This window comes from Astyanax mexicanus, chromosome 8 (genome assembly GCF_023375975.1).
Source record: "Astyanax mexicanus isolate ESR-SI-001 chromosome 8, AstMex3_surface, whole genome shotgun sequence".
NCBI lineage: Eukaryota > Metazoa > Chordata > Actinopteri > Characiformes > Acestrorhamphidae > Astyanax > Astyanax mexicanus.
The window spans coordinates 11698366-11714320 of NC_064415.1; the positions used below are offsets into that span (position 1 = coordinate 11698366).

The 15955-nt window shown below is 37.5% G+C and overlaps 1 protein-coding gene across 5 annotated transcripts; it reads left to right on the forward strand.

The window, feature by feature from the left end:
- Positions 1-2348: 2348 nt before the first annotated feature.
- Positions 2349-15490, forward strand: LOC103022692 (serine/arginine-rich splicing factor 11). 5 transcript variants are annotated; one of them, XM_007254598.4, is made up of 12 exons: positions 2349-2652; positions 4272-4405; positions 7523-7632; positions 7997-8062; positions 8161-8210; positions 8723-8844; positions 10156-10243; positions 11004-11123; positions 12362-12451; positions 13563-13640; positions 13772-13964; positions 14659-15490. In XM_007254598.4, the coding sequence occupies exons 1-12, from the start codon at positions 2531-2533 to the stop codon at positions 14848-14850; spliced, it is 1365 nt and encodes a 454-aa protein (XP_007254660.3). In that variant the 5' UTR covers positions 2349-2530; the 3' UTR covers positions 14851-15490. The 5 variants fall into 5 exon arrangements, with proteins under 5 accessions (XP_007254660.3, XP_007254661.2, XP_022533841.2 ...); XM_007254599.4 differs by having other exon boundaries at positions 8723-8742; XM_022678120.2 differs by lacking the exon at positions 2349-2652 and having other exon boundaries at positions 4272-7248.
- Positions 15491-15955: the final 465 nt, after the last annotated feature.

Consider the following 15955-nt stretch of genomic DNA (forward strand, 5'->3'; position numbering starts at 1 on the left):
ATAAATAAGACACACTAAATGTATGAACAAGAGACACAAGACTGTAGTGCCATATAAGAGTGAGAGTGTACCAGTTATAAATTATGTTATTGTGTTATTATTTTAGTTTTAGGTCATTTAGAGAGGTTTGGGGCTGTATGGAGAAGTTTGACACTTGATATTTGGATACAGTTTGGGACACTTGGAGACATTTTTGTCACGTTTTGTTTAACCCATTTTCACAGTGGCCATGATAAAATGCATTTTTCGCCTATTCTGAGGGTCCCTCTGTGCAGCTTAGAATATTTTTTAAAAAACACACTAGACCCTGGCGGTTAATGGCTCATGAGAATGTAGATACTTAGGCCCCCCAAGAATGGACCTATTGGTTTTCACTGTCTGTTAAATTAAATAACCTCTTATTGATAATATATTTTGATAATAAAAAAATAAAATATTTTTGTCCCACACAAATCGTCATATCTTGAAAGTACATGATGATATCAAGCTCTGATATCAAATTCTGTTTACACAGATGCACTAACTGCTTGCGATAAGCAACCAAAATTAATTTGAGCTATAGTGGTTTGAGTTTTATTAAGGATTAAGGTTGGTAAAGTAAATGGGTGCATACAGTGCTAGCTGATGCTGGGAGCACATTTAAAAAGCTTATACTTGGAGTTTAGACGCTTTAAATAATAGGCCTTTTGGTACTAAAACATGTGATATTGTATATATATATCGTATATATTTACTTATCTTATATCTTATTGTTATTTAGTCTTATACAGTGTATTGTTCATACTTCTGTATTGTATATCACTTTGGTTAACCCTTGTGGCTTGACTTGACAATTTACAGTGTAAAAATTATTAACCTCTTAATACGCCCTGGCCCGCCGGCGGGCCAGAAAAATATGATATTTAATATCTGGCTGTGTTTATGAATAGTTATAGGTTCAATATAGACACCCAATATACCATTTTAAAGCTTAGAATCCTTGCTTTTCAGTTATATAGCCTATTTAGCTGTATCTCCTTTCAGAAAATAAACATTTAGGGCGAAATATGCCTTGGTTATGAAAATATTAAATCATAATTTTCATATTTCCGTTTATCGGACGTCCATATTTGATCGAATGCGGACATGTTATACACCATTCGAACCGTCTGGCTCTCCGGATTCCGAAACTGTGCTCCGTTTTAGTGTAGGATGTACGGTCCCTGAATTAGAGCTGAAAGAGCGCGTGGCAGCGCGTGTTCAGAGTTGAAAAATGCACAGGTTTGGTCCTGTAGTTATCTACAGTCACTGCCCCCACCCCCCCAACACCCACCAGCGCGTCCCCCACTCTCTTACCTTCAAAACGAGTCCACACGCAAGAAAATCCATCAATCCAGTCTCCTATAATCCACAGTTATATCCACCCCGCGCGAGGAATAATGTGAGACGGAATCTTAACTTTAATTCCGAATTAAAAGCATTTTATTCGACGCTGCTCCGATTCTGGCCCACAGCCAGACAGGGCGGAGCCTACTGGACATGACGGTATGAGAATGAGGTCTCTCAGCCAATCAGGTGGCGAGCTCGGCCAGCTGAGAGGCTAAGGAAGAGAGATGCTTGGCCATAGATACTTTATCTAACAGATTTTCCACTGAGCAGAACAACCGCTCTTAAAGAGACAGTGCGGATTTCTGTTTGTATATGAGTAGACCACACAAAAACCCAGAGTTTACTGCAAAATGAGTTATAAAAGTGGTCTTTTTTATTCTTATAAAGTTTCCAGTCCTTTGGAGAAAGAAAAGACCATTACTGGTTCAAATCACTATAACTTCTAACCAGTAATAGGTAGCAGTTTAAAATTTTATATGATGATTGTAAACACATTATAGTAAAATATAGAGTTGTCAAAACCCTTCATCCATATAAATAGTTCATTTTATGTGTCTGAAAATAAAAAAAAATAATAGAAAATCTGAAAAGCGCCTAAAAATTTTCCTGGTTTTTACCATATATTGGCCATTACATGTTCAATTGAATAATTAAAATGCCTTAAATGAATTGTGTAAAGGCTTCTAAGTAATATTACTTCATAGAATTGACTCTAAATAATTTAATATTGGAGTGATAAGCCTTCAAATGTGAGTATGTAATTTCAGGCGGAAAATGGTAAAAATAGGCTTGGAGCATAAGAGGTTAAACATATATATACACTGATTTTGCCTAACTGCTCCATTAGAACCCATTCATTTTGGGCTCGCTCCGGAGCGCCCCCTAGTGGTAAAACACACAACAACAAGAGAGAGAAGAGAGCTTCTGAAGTGGGCGGTCTCCTCTCAGTTATAGAGAGTCTGTGGCTCGGCTCTGCGTCTGATTCTCGGCTTTTCCGCCATAAGCGGTGAATGGAGGCGCTGCGGCCCGTGTGAAGAGCGCGTTTCTCGGGTGGTTGAGAGACGAAGCGCGGTTTTGCGGATCTCCTGCGGCTGTTTAAAGGCGGATATCTGAGTGCAGAGAAAGTCCTGAAAGCGCTGGGTTTGTCTCCACCTGCCTGAAGATGAACTGCAGCACGAACGTGGTGCAGGTGACCAACGTGTCTCCGAGCACGACGTCCGAGCAGATGCGCACCCTGTTCGGCTTCCTCGGGACCATCGAGGAGCTCCGGCTCTTCCCTCCAGAGTAAGTGGAGCCTCCACAGACCCTGTTTAAACACATGCAGAGTAAATATTTAGCAGATACTGAGCAGCTGCGTTGAGTTTGGGTGATTTTATTCAGCGGTTATCAAACAGCGAAAAGTAGGCCGCGCTTTTAGCTTAGCTTAGCTCAGTTTAGCTTAGCTTAGTTTATATTAGCCTAGCTCAGTTTAGCTTAGCTTAGCTTAGTTAATATTAGCCTAGCCTGGAAAGCTACATAACGCTTACTAGCCTGTTACATTGTAGTATCATTACTGGAAGTTTTATATCAGTTCTGTCAAATCTTGTTAGCTAGTTAACCAGTTAACCAAGTTAAATAATTAATCTAGGTTTTTTTTATTATATCTTATTTAAAGCATATAATTAAAAATCTTAGCTCTGGCTCTTTTAAATAATGTTCTTTGGTTTATCTGTTATTTTGAATAATATAAATGTTTTATTGTCGTGCTTATTAAGGATTTTGGTGGATTGTCTTGCTGTTAAACTTCATAAAAATCTGTTATTCTGGGTCTTGTAACTATAACCTAAATCTGCAGCTAGCTGCAGCTCGCTATACTGGGTCTAATAAAAAACGATATAGGTTAGTGTCTATTATTTCTTATCTTGCTTTTAGAGCTCATACAATCTCTTATACTGTATGTATACAAAATATATAAGAAAAAAATCCATAAATATTGTAACCTACATGTTCTTTTCGCTTCTGATTGTCTATTTGCAACGCAATACAATATCCCTCATTGGATACGTAATCTTATCTTGTTTTTAGACCAGTTTTGTTTATTAAAAACATGTGTCCATTATTATACACATTTTATTTTTCACTTCTCTTTTTTGCAACTTTGTTGCTGAGTTTAGTTTGATTTATTGTCTGTATTTTGCTCACACTTATTACCTTGTTAATTACCCAGGGTGAAAAGAAGGGGCAAACTGTTAATGGTGGGAGGAGAGGGTGTGGCAAGTGTGAATGGTTTCTATGTAAAGTAGAAGATTCTCTAATTTTAATTTTGGTCACAGTTCTGAGGTATATTAAATATCCATATAATGTCTTGTACATTGCTTAAAATGTTTAAACGAAAACCCAAAATAACAGATTATTTAAAGCATCAAAATTGCAAGTAAACATTAAAACAAGCTTTAAAATACCATAGGACAAAATTTCCAGTCAAAATCAGCAGCAATAGATTTTATAAGACCTGAAAAATACTGATGTTTAGAAGTTCTAAAAGAAAGATAAGTAAATTTTACAACACAACACTGTATAAACCATACAATAAAAACATTTTATTACGTAAAGATCCAAAAAATAAATAATGGAAACTCATTTTTTATAATGGTTCTGATTTTACTGGGAACACAATATTCTGTGTTTTCTATACGATATCTCATTTCTTATTTGGAAGGTTAAAACCAAGTTATCTTGCTTTTATACTGGATCTTAAAAAATAATAAATAGTGAGGGTACCAAATAATAAGTGCTACCTTTTTTCCCTAATAATGTACTATTGTTTTACCTAGATCTTTTTGCTGTTTTTGTAAGCAGATTTTATTTTAGAAATGAAACCGAACTACACTATAATCGAATTACTTTCTTCTTTACATTTCCAGTGACTCGACCATGCCGGTGACGTCTCGGGTGTGCTTTGTGCGGTTCCAGGAGCAGGAGTCTGTGGGGGTGGCCCAGCACCTCACTAACACAGTGTTTGTGGACAGAGCTCTTATAGTTGTGCCCTATGCAGAAGGTTGGTACCGCAGTAAAATTTGCCTGTTGAAAACAGTGTAGTCTCTGTGAGTTCCTCTTGCACAGACTTTAAATCAGTGGCTCTTGCTGCTGAAAATCTTAACCACTGAGTAAAGTCACTTTAGTCAAGTGCACACTCCACTGGACAGGTCCTGAGCAAGTGCTTACACATGGACTTGTGCTCCAAAAGACCTGAAGTGGATTGAGGTCAGCTTGGCTATAAAATGATGCATGTTTCATTTAGTTTGTAAAAAAAATGTCAGTTGAGGTTAGATTTTAAAGCAGGGATCTGCAGCTCCACGTCCTGGAGACCAGTGTGTTTATGTGCACAGCTCACATACTTCATTTTTGTAAAACCCATGGTTGGTGGTGAAAACTCTAATTTTTAGAACAAAACCTCGGCTCAGTTTAGAGCTATTTATACTTGCACTTAAAAATCTTTTTATAGAAACTTTCAAGCAGAAAGCAGGCTGATTTTTAATATACCTAAATATAGCCTATAATTACGGGAAAATCTCTTAAACTGGAACATAATCACATTTGGACTAATTAAGGGAAATACTAACTGCAGTGAGTTCAGTGTTTTTTTTTTTTGTGTTAATAGCGTTACACAAGATTTGCTGTAGAAGTTATTTATTAAAAAATATATAAATATTGGTATTTTGGTAGGCCATTATTGCTCATTGTTCTCAAACCAAGACCACCTACATCTCCATTTAACACAACTTAATTTCTTGGAAAACAGGACTACATTGCGTCCTCACTTTTGTATGTGCTTCTGTGGCATTTTTCTCTGCTCATTCTTTGCCAGTAGAGTTTTGTGTGCTCTGAAGATCAAGCCCACCTGCAGAGGAGAGACTTAGACTGTGAGTAAGGTTCCTGCGAGATATGAGAGCACCTCACAGGCTTGGTCAGGGATTTACTAAGCAGAACGTGCAGCAGGAGACAAGTGAATGGTTCATTTCACAAACTTGGTCTTTAAATATATATACATATCATTTTTTTCCTTTCCCACCAGTTCTTCCCCATGTTAGACTGTCTCCTATTAAAATGTTCTCTTGTTGTTTGTTTGTGTGTGGTTTTTGTAGTGGAGAAGGCAAACGCAGAGCCCCCTCCCTGAAGGCTGAAAGTGGTCCTCTCCCTGCCAACAGGCGACTGTAGGCAATTACAAAACGCCAGCCGCCACGCCTTTTTGTCCCCCTCCCCTATCTTTCTTTCTCTACTCTCTCTTCTGTCTCTCTGTAGGTATTTTTATGTTAACAGTGTGCATAGTTTGCCAAAAAGGCCACTATGCATAGTTACCAACACTTAAGCATTGTAGATCTCTGCCAACCTCTTGTGTTGTTTTTTTTTGTTTGTCAATCTCCACATTTTACTGTAATGCTCAGAGGAGGTGTCACCATATGGACTGATTCACCAGAAATGCACGTATGAAACATTACAATCTTTATCATATTCATGTGATTTTAAATCTACTCTTGAATGTAAGAGGGTGGGATTGGATTCCCAGCATTAAACTAACTTACCAAAAGGAGCGCCTCAGAAAAGCTAGAATAATCATAGGGGGTTAACCTTTTTTGACATGTGCACTTATGTGGTTTGTGATTTGCTGGGTGAAATCCACATGATGTAAGAGACAGGTGTGATGTCCTATCTTTAACAGTGGTCTCTTGTTTTGTTGTTGTGTTTTACAGTTCTTTTTCCCTGGCTCTGCCAGTCCTGTTTACCAGGCCCAGCCGAAAATACAGCCCTACAGTTTTGTCTCCTGCAGCCTTCTTTCTCGTGTTCTTTGTTTGAAATGCGTTTTAATGTGTTCTCTTTGTCAAGCTTTGTTTTATTTATTTATTTATTTTTACTGCTAACACAATCATGTGTAATAAGTATTATAATAATTGATGTTGGTAGGGATGCACCGAAATGTACATTTGGCAAGTTTTCCCTATATTCTGCCACTTTTTTTTCACGTTTGAGCAAATTGAACAGCATAAAGTTGTTTTCTGTTAAGCTTTTCAAAGAAAAAGCAATTTCAAACCACATTTTTATTAACAAATATTTTTAAGGAACCAGCAGAAATGCTTTTTCTCTTTGCTTCATTTGAGCTATTCATCTTGAAGGTATATCTGCTGTACTATTTTATGTTTTAGTTTTAACCTTACCCTAGTGGAGCTGTTCTAGTCTTACATTTACCTCAGTAGTGCTATTCTAATGGCAGCCACTGCTGAAACAAATCCTAATGCAATATGCTGAAATATGACTGTCCATAAATTTCATCTTATTGCTCTAGTTAATCAGTAGCCAATTTTGGCTGAATGGTTTCCGTTGCTACATATTCGGTGCATCCCTAGATGTTGGTGGATTTGTGAAGTTCCCCCTCCCACAGAAAATAAGTCTGAGTATATTTTAGGGCTTTTGTTGGGACTGAAATAGGGAGATGGTCTTATTTAGCTTGTAAGGAAGTGTTCAAGTGTAAAGCAGCATTGCTTGTTCAGCATTTGTTAAACGTGCTGAATTGTAGATAATGTTCCTGTGTGTCATCAGGTAAGGACAGTCCCTAGCAAAAGCCCAGATTTTAACTACGTGTAAGAGGAAAAACATGTAGTTCTACCTGTCTTGTCATTTTTAAAAATGATATTCTGTGTAAATCTGAAGCTCATTACTGTTCTTCACAATCTCTCAAAGTATTTTTTTGTGTTGTGTATCTCGATCTTTCTCTGTGCTTTTAGCGAAGCTGCCAACGTGAGTCGCTTGTTCATAAAACGTCTATATGAAAGTTGAAAGCACATCCCCGGAGAAGCCACTGTGCTCGCTCACGTTTGGTTCATGACTTAAATTACACGCGTCCAGGTGATCACATCTTGGCAGTACCAACTGCAGTAGTGTGTCTTTTTTTTTTTTTATGACATTTCCCCATCTTAGCTTCGCACACAGTGATAAGTGACTTGGACAACGTTTTTTTGATCAAAAGATACCTAATAAGAGAAAAGAGTCGCAGGTGGTAATGACTTTGGGGGGCAAGTATGTTTATTGCTTGAAAATCTGAATGTTTTTTGATGTTTTCCCTTATTTAGCCTCTCCTGGTATATTTCTTGCTCTAATTCTTACTCTTTTAATCTTAAAGGTGTGATTCCGGATGAGTCGAAGGCTTTGTCTCTGCTGGCTCCTGCCAATGCTGTTGCTGGGCTTCTTCCGGGTGGAGGACTGCTACCAACACCAAACCCTCTAGCTTCGGTAAGGCTAAAGTACAGTTTTTACAGTTTAACAATTTTTAAAAGTTTAAAAATCTTAATTTTCTTAACTGTTGCACTGGTCATTTTGGAGCATTTACAGTATGCTTGTGTGTCTTTATTCTGTTATTTGATTTGCAGTAGAGTAATATGCACAGTTTAGACCGTTTCAGTTTGTTTTTTTTGGGGGGGGGGGGGGTTGTCTAGGTAAGATTACTGTGACATGGCAATAAAATATTTTTTCCCCCAGAATGTTTTGGAGCACAGTTTATTTATTTGCAAATTCTTGTTTAACTGAGTGAAATAACTTTTGCCATAGCATAAGTTACTGCTATCAATGCCTTTTTTTTTTTTTGCTTGTTTTGCAGATGGCAGGTGTCCCAATGGGTCTTGGCGGTCCTGCCATGATGCCAGGAGCTGGCATGAATCCCCAGGTGTGTGGTCATGTTTTTTTATCTGTGTTACTCATAATTGGTTGTGTTTTAGTGTGTGCTTGGTATCACGCGGTGATGTGTGTCTATCTCCTTCACAGGCTCTTTCGGCTGAACAGCTGCTGAAGTTAATGTCGTCAGTGGATCCCAAGTAAGTTTTTCAGAGTAAAACACAGCAGCACTTATTGACAATTACGTCTGCTTAAGAGGAAAGAGCTGAATAGACCAAAAACGGATGGCCTAGCTAATGTTTTTGATATAAATCATATTTTTAGTGACAATTATTTATAATTTAATAAATAAAGCATTTAATATAGTGTAACTAGTGTACATTCACATATTTAAAATTAAGGCATTTTCTTTTTTCACTTAAGTTTTTGGGACATGGCATTTGGCTCTTTTTATATAAAGGCAGGACTGTTTTTTGGTACAGCTGCCATTTAAAGCATTACTGGCCATCCTATCTATATTTCAGTGGTCTGTCTCTTTGTCTTTGTGTAATATGTCTGTTTTTAATCTCACTGAGCCATCTGCTGACTCTGCTTATATTCATAAATGTTTATGCTGACGTTAGCCATGAGGCTTTTTCTACAGTATTTGTTTTTCTGCGAAGCTGCTTAAGAATCTGAGGTGAACCTATTCTCTTCTCCTTGTTTGTTTCAGATTGAACCCCATGGCTGCAGGTATGGCCCTGAAGGCAGATGCTTCTAACAAGGAGATTGAGGAGGCTATGAAAAGAGTCAGAGAGGCCCAGTCTCTGATCTCTGCTGCTATAGAGCCTGGGAGTGAGTAGGGCATTCAGTTCAGTCAGATTTCAAACTTGGTTTCGTATTGGATTTGTGTTGGTTCACACTCATCTTTATATTTAGGTTCCTTAATGGTAAAGGCCAATTTATACTACTACATTTAACCTTCACCGTAGCCTAGGGCTGAGCGATATGGACAAAAAAAATCCCCTTTTCCCTGAATAGCTACATACATGTTTTATATATATATTTTTTTTAGTGAAGGACAATATGATGTATATTTCTTAGTTTCCTTACCTAAGGTATTAACAGAGACACTTCTGAGACAAAGCCATCACTTTTATCATTCAGTGGCATACCTGTATATTAGTAGATTAGCCTAGTAGTTCTAACAGCATTTTATTTTGTCAGCAACTGAAAGGCAAATCAGATGAGACAAACTCATTATAAACATAATTCTTCTAATGTATTTTATTTCCTAATTGGAACACAGCTAATCTATATTGATATAAACAATATTTTCTCATCTTGCGTCTCGTATTAAAATATATCTATGTTTGTATATCTATCTCTATATATTGGTCAGCCCTACCATAGCCAATATCTACCCTGCATGTAGCTCACGCCATAGCCTGACATCCCCAGAAATGTAACTGTGATGTGGACGGCAGCAGCTGAGAGTGGTCCTTTACGCCTTGTGTGGTTTAAACTGCAGAACGATGCAGAGTATTGAAAGCAAATCATAGAAGTATAAGCACACCCTGCTGCATAGGAGCGCACTTTTAGAAACACTGTAGGCAACAAGTTGACTTAACACAGAAGTGTGAACCAGCCCTAAGTAACTAAGGATTTGTGGACACCCTGACTGGCTGTGTTAAAGTTTTAAAAGGTTATAAATTCTGCTCAAAAGGGGCCTTAATTTGTCTTGATATCTTAAATCAGTCTCCCAAAGATAGTAGCTAAATACAATTCTGGTTTTGTTTTCAAAACTAATTTAATGCCAGATCTAATTAAGAAGGCACTGCAGTTTTTTTTTTCAGGGTAATTTTTGTTTGTGCAAAACGGTTAACTTGTATGTTTTTTAAATATTGGTTTGTCAGATTAAAAGCTTACTATAAAGTGCGTAAAATGTATGTGTAAATGTAATACACAAGTATTTTAGTTTAAATACATGGCTTTGTGAAGACACATGCATATGCATTTAGATGCTAGATATGGTAATAGTGTTATGTAATTAGGAAGAACAGATTCTGTATGCATAAGAAAACTACATGTGATGAATAGCAACATTGTCTTGTTAAGGTAGGTTGTGAAAGTGTAATAATAATTGTGGGCATGGTTTTATTTCAGATAAAAAAGACAGCAAGCGCAAGCATTCCCGATCCAGGTCCAGGTCTAGATCCAGACGAAGGAGATCACGCTCTCGCTCCCGTCATAGGTAACTTCATATGCAGTACTGTATTAGTTATTCATTTAGCAGTTTTGTTTTATGTTATTCAAAACCTTGTCAAGCGTTTTCATACCCAGCGTTTCATGTTTCACACGTCTGGGTCATATCAAGATCAGATTAACCTACTTTAATTTAAAGCCAGAGCACATCACGCACAGATGGCTTTTTTTCTGAATAGGAATTGTAGAGAATTGTCTGGCGATATATTGAGAATCTCAGAATCACTGCATTGTGAATTTGTTAACAGGGGCAAAGTATTGGGGTATTGTACTATTTTTTTTTTTTGGGTTACCATATGATATGTCTCTAATGCCTCTATTCAAGACAGTCTCTATACCGATTGTAATGACTGGCTGTTTCCAGGGGTACTGCTCTGTAGACTTAAAAGTTCTGGGTATTTGGTAGAGCTTGGATTGGGCCCAAAAATGATTTAAACCCCACTTTGATTTTTTTTCAAGCTACAAAGTGGAGCTTTAAAATTGAGCATTTAACTAGAGTTTTTGCCTATACTTCCTGATTTTTAACTGCAATCGCTTTTATTTGTGGCCACTGTCCGATGTTTTCAAGACAGAGAATCTACACTCTACTGTTTGGGTAGATTTAAAACAGGTATTTTTATTTTTTTACTTTAAGTTTATGGGATAAGACATTTGGCTCTTTTATAGTCTGTTTTGCAGACTATAGATACAACAGTACTGGGTATTTGGTCAGTGCTATCTGTAGTGTTCATATTGTCCTTACCCCGTAGGCGGTCCAGCAGCAGATCCCGCAGGCGCTCCCGCTCCAGGAGCCGCAGGCGCTCCAGGAGTCCTAGAAGGAGGAGGTCCCGCTCCAGAGACAGGGGCCGACGCTCCACCAGCAAATCCAGGTTAGTGACCTGCAGCTGACCTGTGCCCAGCTGTGAGGGCCTGTTTGTTAAAAGCTTAAATTACTATGCATTGCAACCGAAGTCACCAACCCTGCTCCTGATGAACTATCAAACTGTAGGTTACACTTCTATCACAAATCTCACAAACCTCAAGCACTCCTGGTGGCATTAATTAGATTCAACTGTTTATCAATTCCCCCTGATGCAGATCTGAAGTCTGCTACAAGGTAGCTCTCCAGCAGCAGGGGTTGTGACTTTTGCATTACAAGCTAACAGCTGTTGCATATTTGTTTTTAAACCTATTTAATTGCTGCACATGTATGTTTTTCTGTTATTTATGCTAGATCCTGCCTTTCTTTTCTTTCGCAAACATGTAGCAAGTTTGTTTGTTAATTTTATTTACGAATTTAGTAAGATTATAATGTGTACTAATTTGGCAGCTTAGTAGTTTTGTTCTTCCTGATCGCTAAACATTCTTTTCTATGAGATTGTTTTAAAGTTGTCTCGTTAAACTATCCTCATTATCCAGTAAGCAAAATCATTTCTTTAAAATAATGTACCAGGATAAATCATTCAATAAGAAACCTTGTCGTACAATTGGATATCTCAGCAGGGCATAATGTGCCAAACAGCATTTTAACAGTACCACAGTAAAAATGAAGACACATGGAGATGCAGAAATTTAAAATAGATCACATGGAACTTGACATTTACACAGAGCAGTCTTTTGATGAACAAACAAATACTAAGGCAAAGTTACCTCAGCTAACATTTACTATCCTAGCCCTGTACAGCTTGTACCTTTAATCTGGAAAAGTTTGTGAAAAGGAGTTTTATTTAGTTTATGCATGTTTACTCCTTCCCACAGCTCTGTATATAGCAGCGCCGCTGGGTGAGGAAGTGTTGTGTGAGCCTGCCGCTGCCGCTGAATTTTTTTTGTTGAATATATGGTGCATCCTTAATGCTTGAAGTTTATTTTGACTTTTGAATCTCGGAAAGTTAGCCTGTGACTTTCCACTCTCTCCTACAGATTCAGCTAACTGAAACTTGCTTTCACAATCTGATTGATTGGCAAATTAAATATGTAATTGAGACTTGAATCACATTAATGCAGCAGAAATTTGGCCCTTAGGCATCGTGGCTATCATTCAGTCATACATATGAGATATTACATGGAAAGACAGGTCAGGTACAGTGAAAACAAGGCCTACATGAAGGTGCTTCTCTTTCGTTCTCAGGGATAGAAAGAAAGAGGAAAAAGACAAGAAACGCTCTAAAACGCCTCCAAAGAGCTACAGCACCGCCAGGAGATCCAGAAGCACCAGCCGGTAAATGTTTTAACCTTAACCATTCTTTCCCATGCAAAATCATTAGTTTTAGTAACCTGTAGTTGTAGACATTACCTGAACCATGACCCCTCCCTCCATCCACCTGACCATTTTTCTTTAGCATAAATGCATGTATTGAATGACTTGTGCATGACATTGCTTCTGTGTTGAATTGATCAGTTTTTAGGTTTATCTAAAAGAGAACTTCTAGAACAGTTTGGAGACTTTTCTTGGCAGAAAATTAGTCTTCAATGTTCAGATCTCATGTATCAAGATTGTCTTTTGCTCTACATGCTTTGACTCACTGGTTGGCTGCTGGGAAAGATGAGTGTTTGTACTCTCAGAAAAGCATACGTTTTGGATCTTGACTTGCAAATTTGCCACAGCTCTGCCTTCACTGACATCATAACATTATGAGAGAGTGCACTTATATCCCTCACTACACTTACTCTCAAGCTGTTATTTGTTTTGTTGTTATATACAGCTCTGGAACAAAATGAGACCACTTAAAAATGATTCGTTTCTTGGATTTTACCAAATTAAAAACCTCTGGAATATAATATAGAGGAAGATGGATGATCACAAGCCATCAAATAGAATTTTTCACCAGGAGTAAAGGCATAAAGTTATCCAAAAGCAGTGTGTAAGACTGGTGGAGGAGAACATGCCAAGATGCATGAAAACTTAATTGGTGATTAAAAACCACCAGGGTTATTCCACCAAATATTGATTTCTGAACTCCTAAAACTTTATGGATATGAACTTGTTTTCTTTGCACTATTATCAGAGGTCTGAAAGCTCTGCATTTTTTTGTTGTTTCAGCCATTTCTCATTTTTTGCAAATAAATTCTCAAAATGATTATTTTTATTGGGAATTTAGGGGAAATGTTTTCCGTAGTTTATAGAATAAAACAACAATGTTCATTTTACTTAAACATATACCTATAAATAGCAAAATCAGAGAATCTGATTAAAAACCTGAAATAGTCTTTTAATTTTTTCCAGAGCTGTATGTTGGGCTTCTTTTTGATCTGGCTTTAAACTTTTTTTTGGTCTGACTTTTCATGTCCTCAGTTAGATATTTTCATTTATTTTTCCACTTCTGTTACAGGCGACGCAGAAAGAGTCTTAGCCGGTCTCCCCGAAGATCTCCTAAGAGAAAAGTATCCAGATCGCCATCACCACGAAGGCAAGTCTTTCTCACATCATAATTTTTTTTAAAACCTGTAAAGAATTCCACACAATTCCAACTAAACATGTATGTGCTGAAGTGACAGCAAATATTGCTTGCTTTGATATTCGAAACATTTTGTCTAACAGACACAAGAAGGAAAAGAAGAGGGATCGTGAGAGGGAAAAGGACCGGGAGCGTGACAGGGATAATAAGAGGTCTGAGCGAGAACGCAGCCGCGAGGACTCTGATCGCTCCTCCAGCAAGAAGAAAAAGAGCAAAGATAAGGAGAGGGAGAGGGAGAGAGAGCGGACGTCTGACAGTGAGAAACGAGATGTGAAGGTATTACTAAAAATCCATCCAAAAAAGTGCAAATATTGAAAATAGGTACAAAAATGCTTTTAAACAAAAAGAAACAGAGAAACTTGTTTTATCCATTAGAATGAAGAGATCCAATCAAATGTCCACATTGGCTTATGAAACTATAATAAATTCATAACATGCACTTAGGAATCAGGGATTCAAACACATATTTTAGTTTATTAATTAGAATAAATTAAATACTTATTATATGAACTGTTTTGATTGCTTTTTTTCCCCAAATTTAAATGTATTAATTTCTTTGATTACTGTAATGGTTAGAGTTCTCCATGCTAAGCTTTGCAGTTGCATCATTCTTAATGTATTTATTAAATAAGTGTGTTAACTGGGTACTAATTTTTAGCAGCGATTTAACAAAATTTCAAGGGACACAATTCTAGGCCTCTATGCACACCACAAGTGATTAAATCTCTGGCCTTTGCCCATGTAGCAGATAACATGGTGGCAGGCTGCATTCTGGATTTAATTGTTGTTTATCAAGCTGGTATTAACAAATAGCTGATATGTATGCTTAATTTATTCATTAAAAAGCATCAGTGTTGATTTCTTTGCTGACAGAGGTTTATGCAGTTTAGATTTGCACTGTAACAAACTTGACTGCTCTTGATGAAAGCATCTCTATGTTGCGGTGACCTAACTTTCGCTCTCTCTGCAGGTCACACGAGACTATGATGAGGAAGAACAGGGCTACGACAGCGAGAAGGAGCGGGAGATGAAGGATTCTGAGGATTCCGGCTCCTCCCCGACACATTACGCAGAGGACGGTGAGGGTAAGCACAGCCCCAAACAGTCCAAGCAGAACGGTGACGACCACCATGAAGAACAAGACATGGATGTGAGCGACTGAGGCAATATTACTGAATGAACATTGGATGGATTAAATGAGAAATATTGTGATTACTTTCGCCAACTTGGCTATGTATCTATCCTACTTTAATAACTTGAGAATTTAATGTTCTTATCCTCCGTCTCACCCTGTGCTGATTTAGACTGGCTCATCCAGGTTAACTTATAGTTGCGTTGCCCTTCCCCCGTCTGTCACATGTATTTGCCTTACAGAAGGGAAGGAGGTGTTTGGTTAAAGAGCAGATTGGCCAGGCGTCACTCTGTATCTGCCTCCCCTCAACTATACTGTTTATTTTAAGTGTTCCACCGACTGTCATCTAAACGCAATGAGTCGTTTTGTTTTTGTCTTGTTCAGTTGTCTTCTCACCCGTACTACCATTCCTGAGAGAACAGGACATGGTGTTGATTGTCCACAAAAGTGTATTGTTTTTTTGTTTTGGGAATCCTTTTTTTGCCCTTCTCAATGTTTTGATACCAATTTTCGGAAGGTATGTCATTTTAAATAGAGTGGATTCATGATGTATGTATATGATTAGTGATTTATATCCTTAGGTATCATACTCTGTAGTCAGTCATCCTGGACTTTAAAAGTGTCAAGTGAATTTTTTATACTGTAAATAAACTCACTTGAGTGGAAAACAGATGTTTGCTTTGCTTTTATTTTTTTCCTATGCTTTTATTCTGATTTATAGTAATCACACTTCATCTGGTGTACTCCATGTTTGAGCGTAATGATTGTGATGCAAAAAAACAAGTGACTCACATCCACATTCAGTGCAAAAGACCCCACTGGTCTTCAGCTTCCATGGGAAGTCATGCCTAAAGTCATAAAACATAATTGCCCAATGTTCTGTAACACTTGACATGTCAATGTAGTGTGTGTGTATCAGGGTGTGCATAGTCATGAAAACCCTGGAAAATAGCAAGTTTTAGATTAATACAAATACCTATAATGTGTTGAAAAAGGCATAGAAATTTGGTATACAAAAATGTTTTTCAGTTTATTGATGAAAAAAATCTTACGGTCATGAAAAACCTGGACAAGTCATGGAGTTTGAAAACAGCAATTTCTAGGCCTGGACAGTTTTGGAAAAAATAAAATACCC

Coding starts and splice junctions, on each gene's coding strand:
- LOC103022692 (XM_007254598.4), top strand. CDS start 2,531: ATGAACTGCAGCACGAACGTGGTGCAGGTGACCAACGTGTCTCCGAGC. Junction 7,633..7,996: donor CACCAAACCCTCTAGCTTCG/GTAAGGCTAAAG, acceptor CTTGTTTTGCAG/ATGGCAGGTGTCCCAATGGG. Junction 8,845..10,155: donor TGCTGCTATAGAGCCTGGGA/GTGAGTAGGGCA, acceptor GTTTTATTTCAG/ATAAAAAAGACAGCAAGCGC.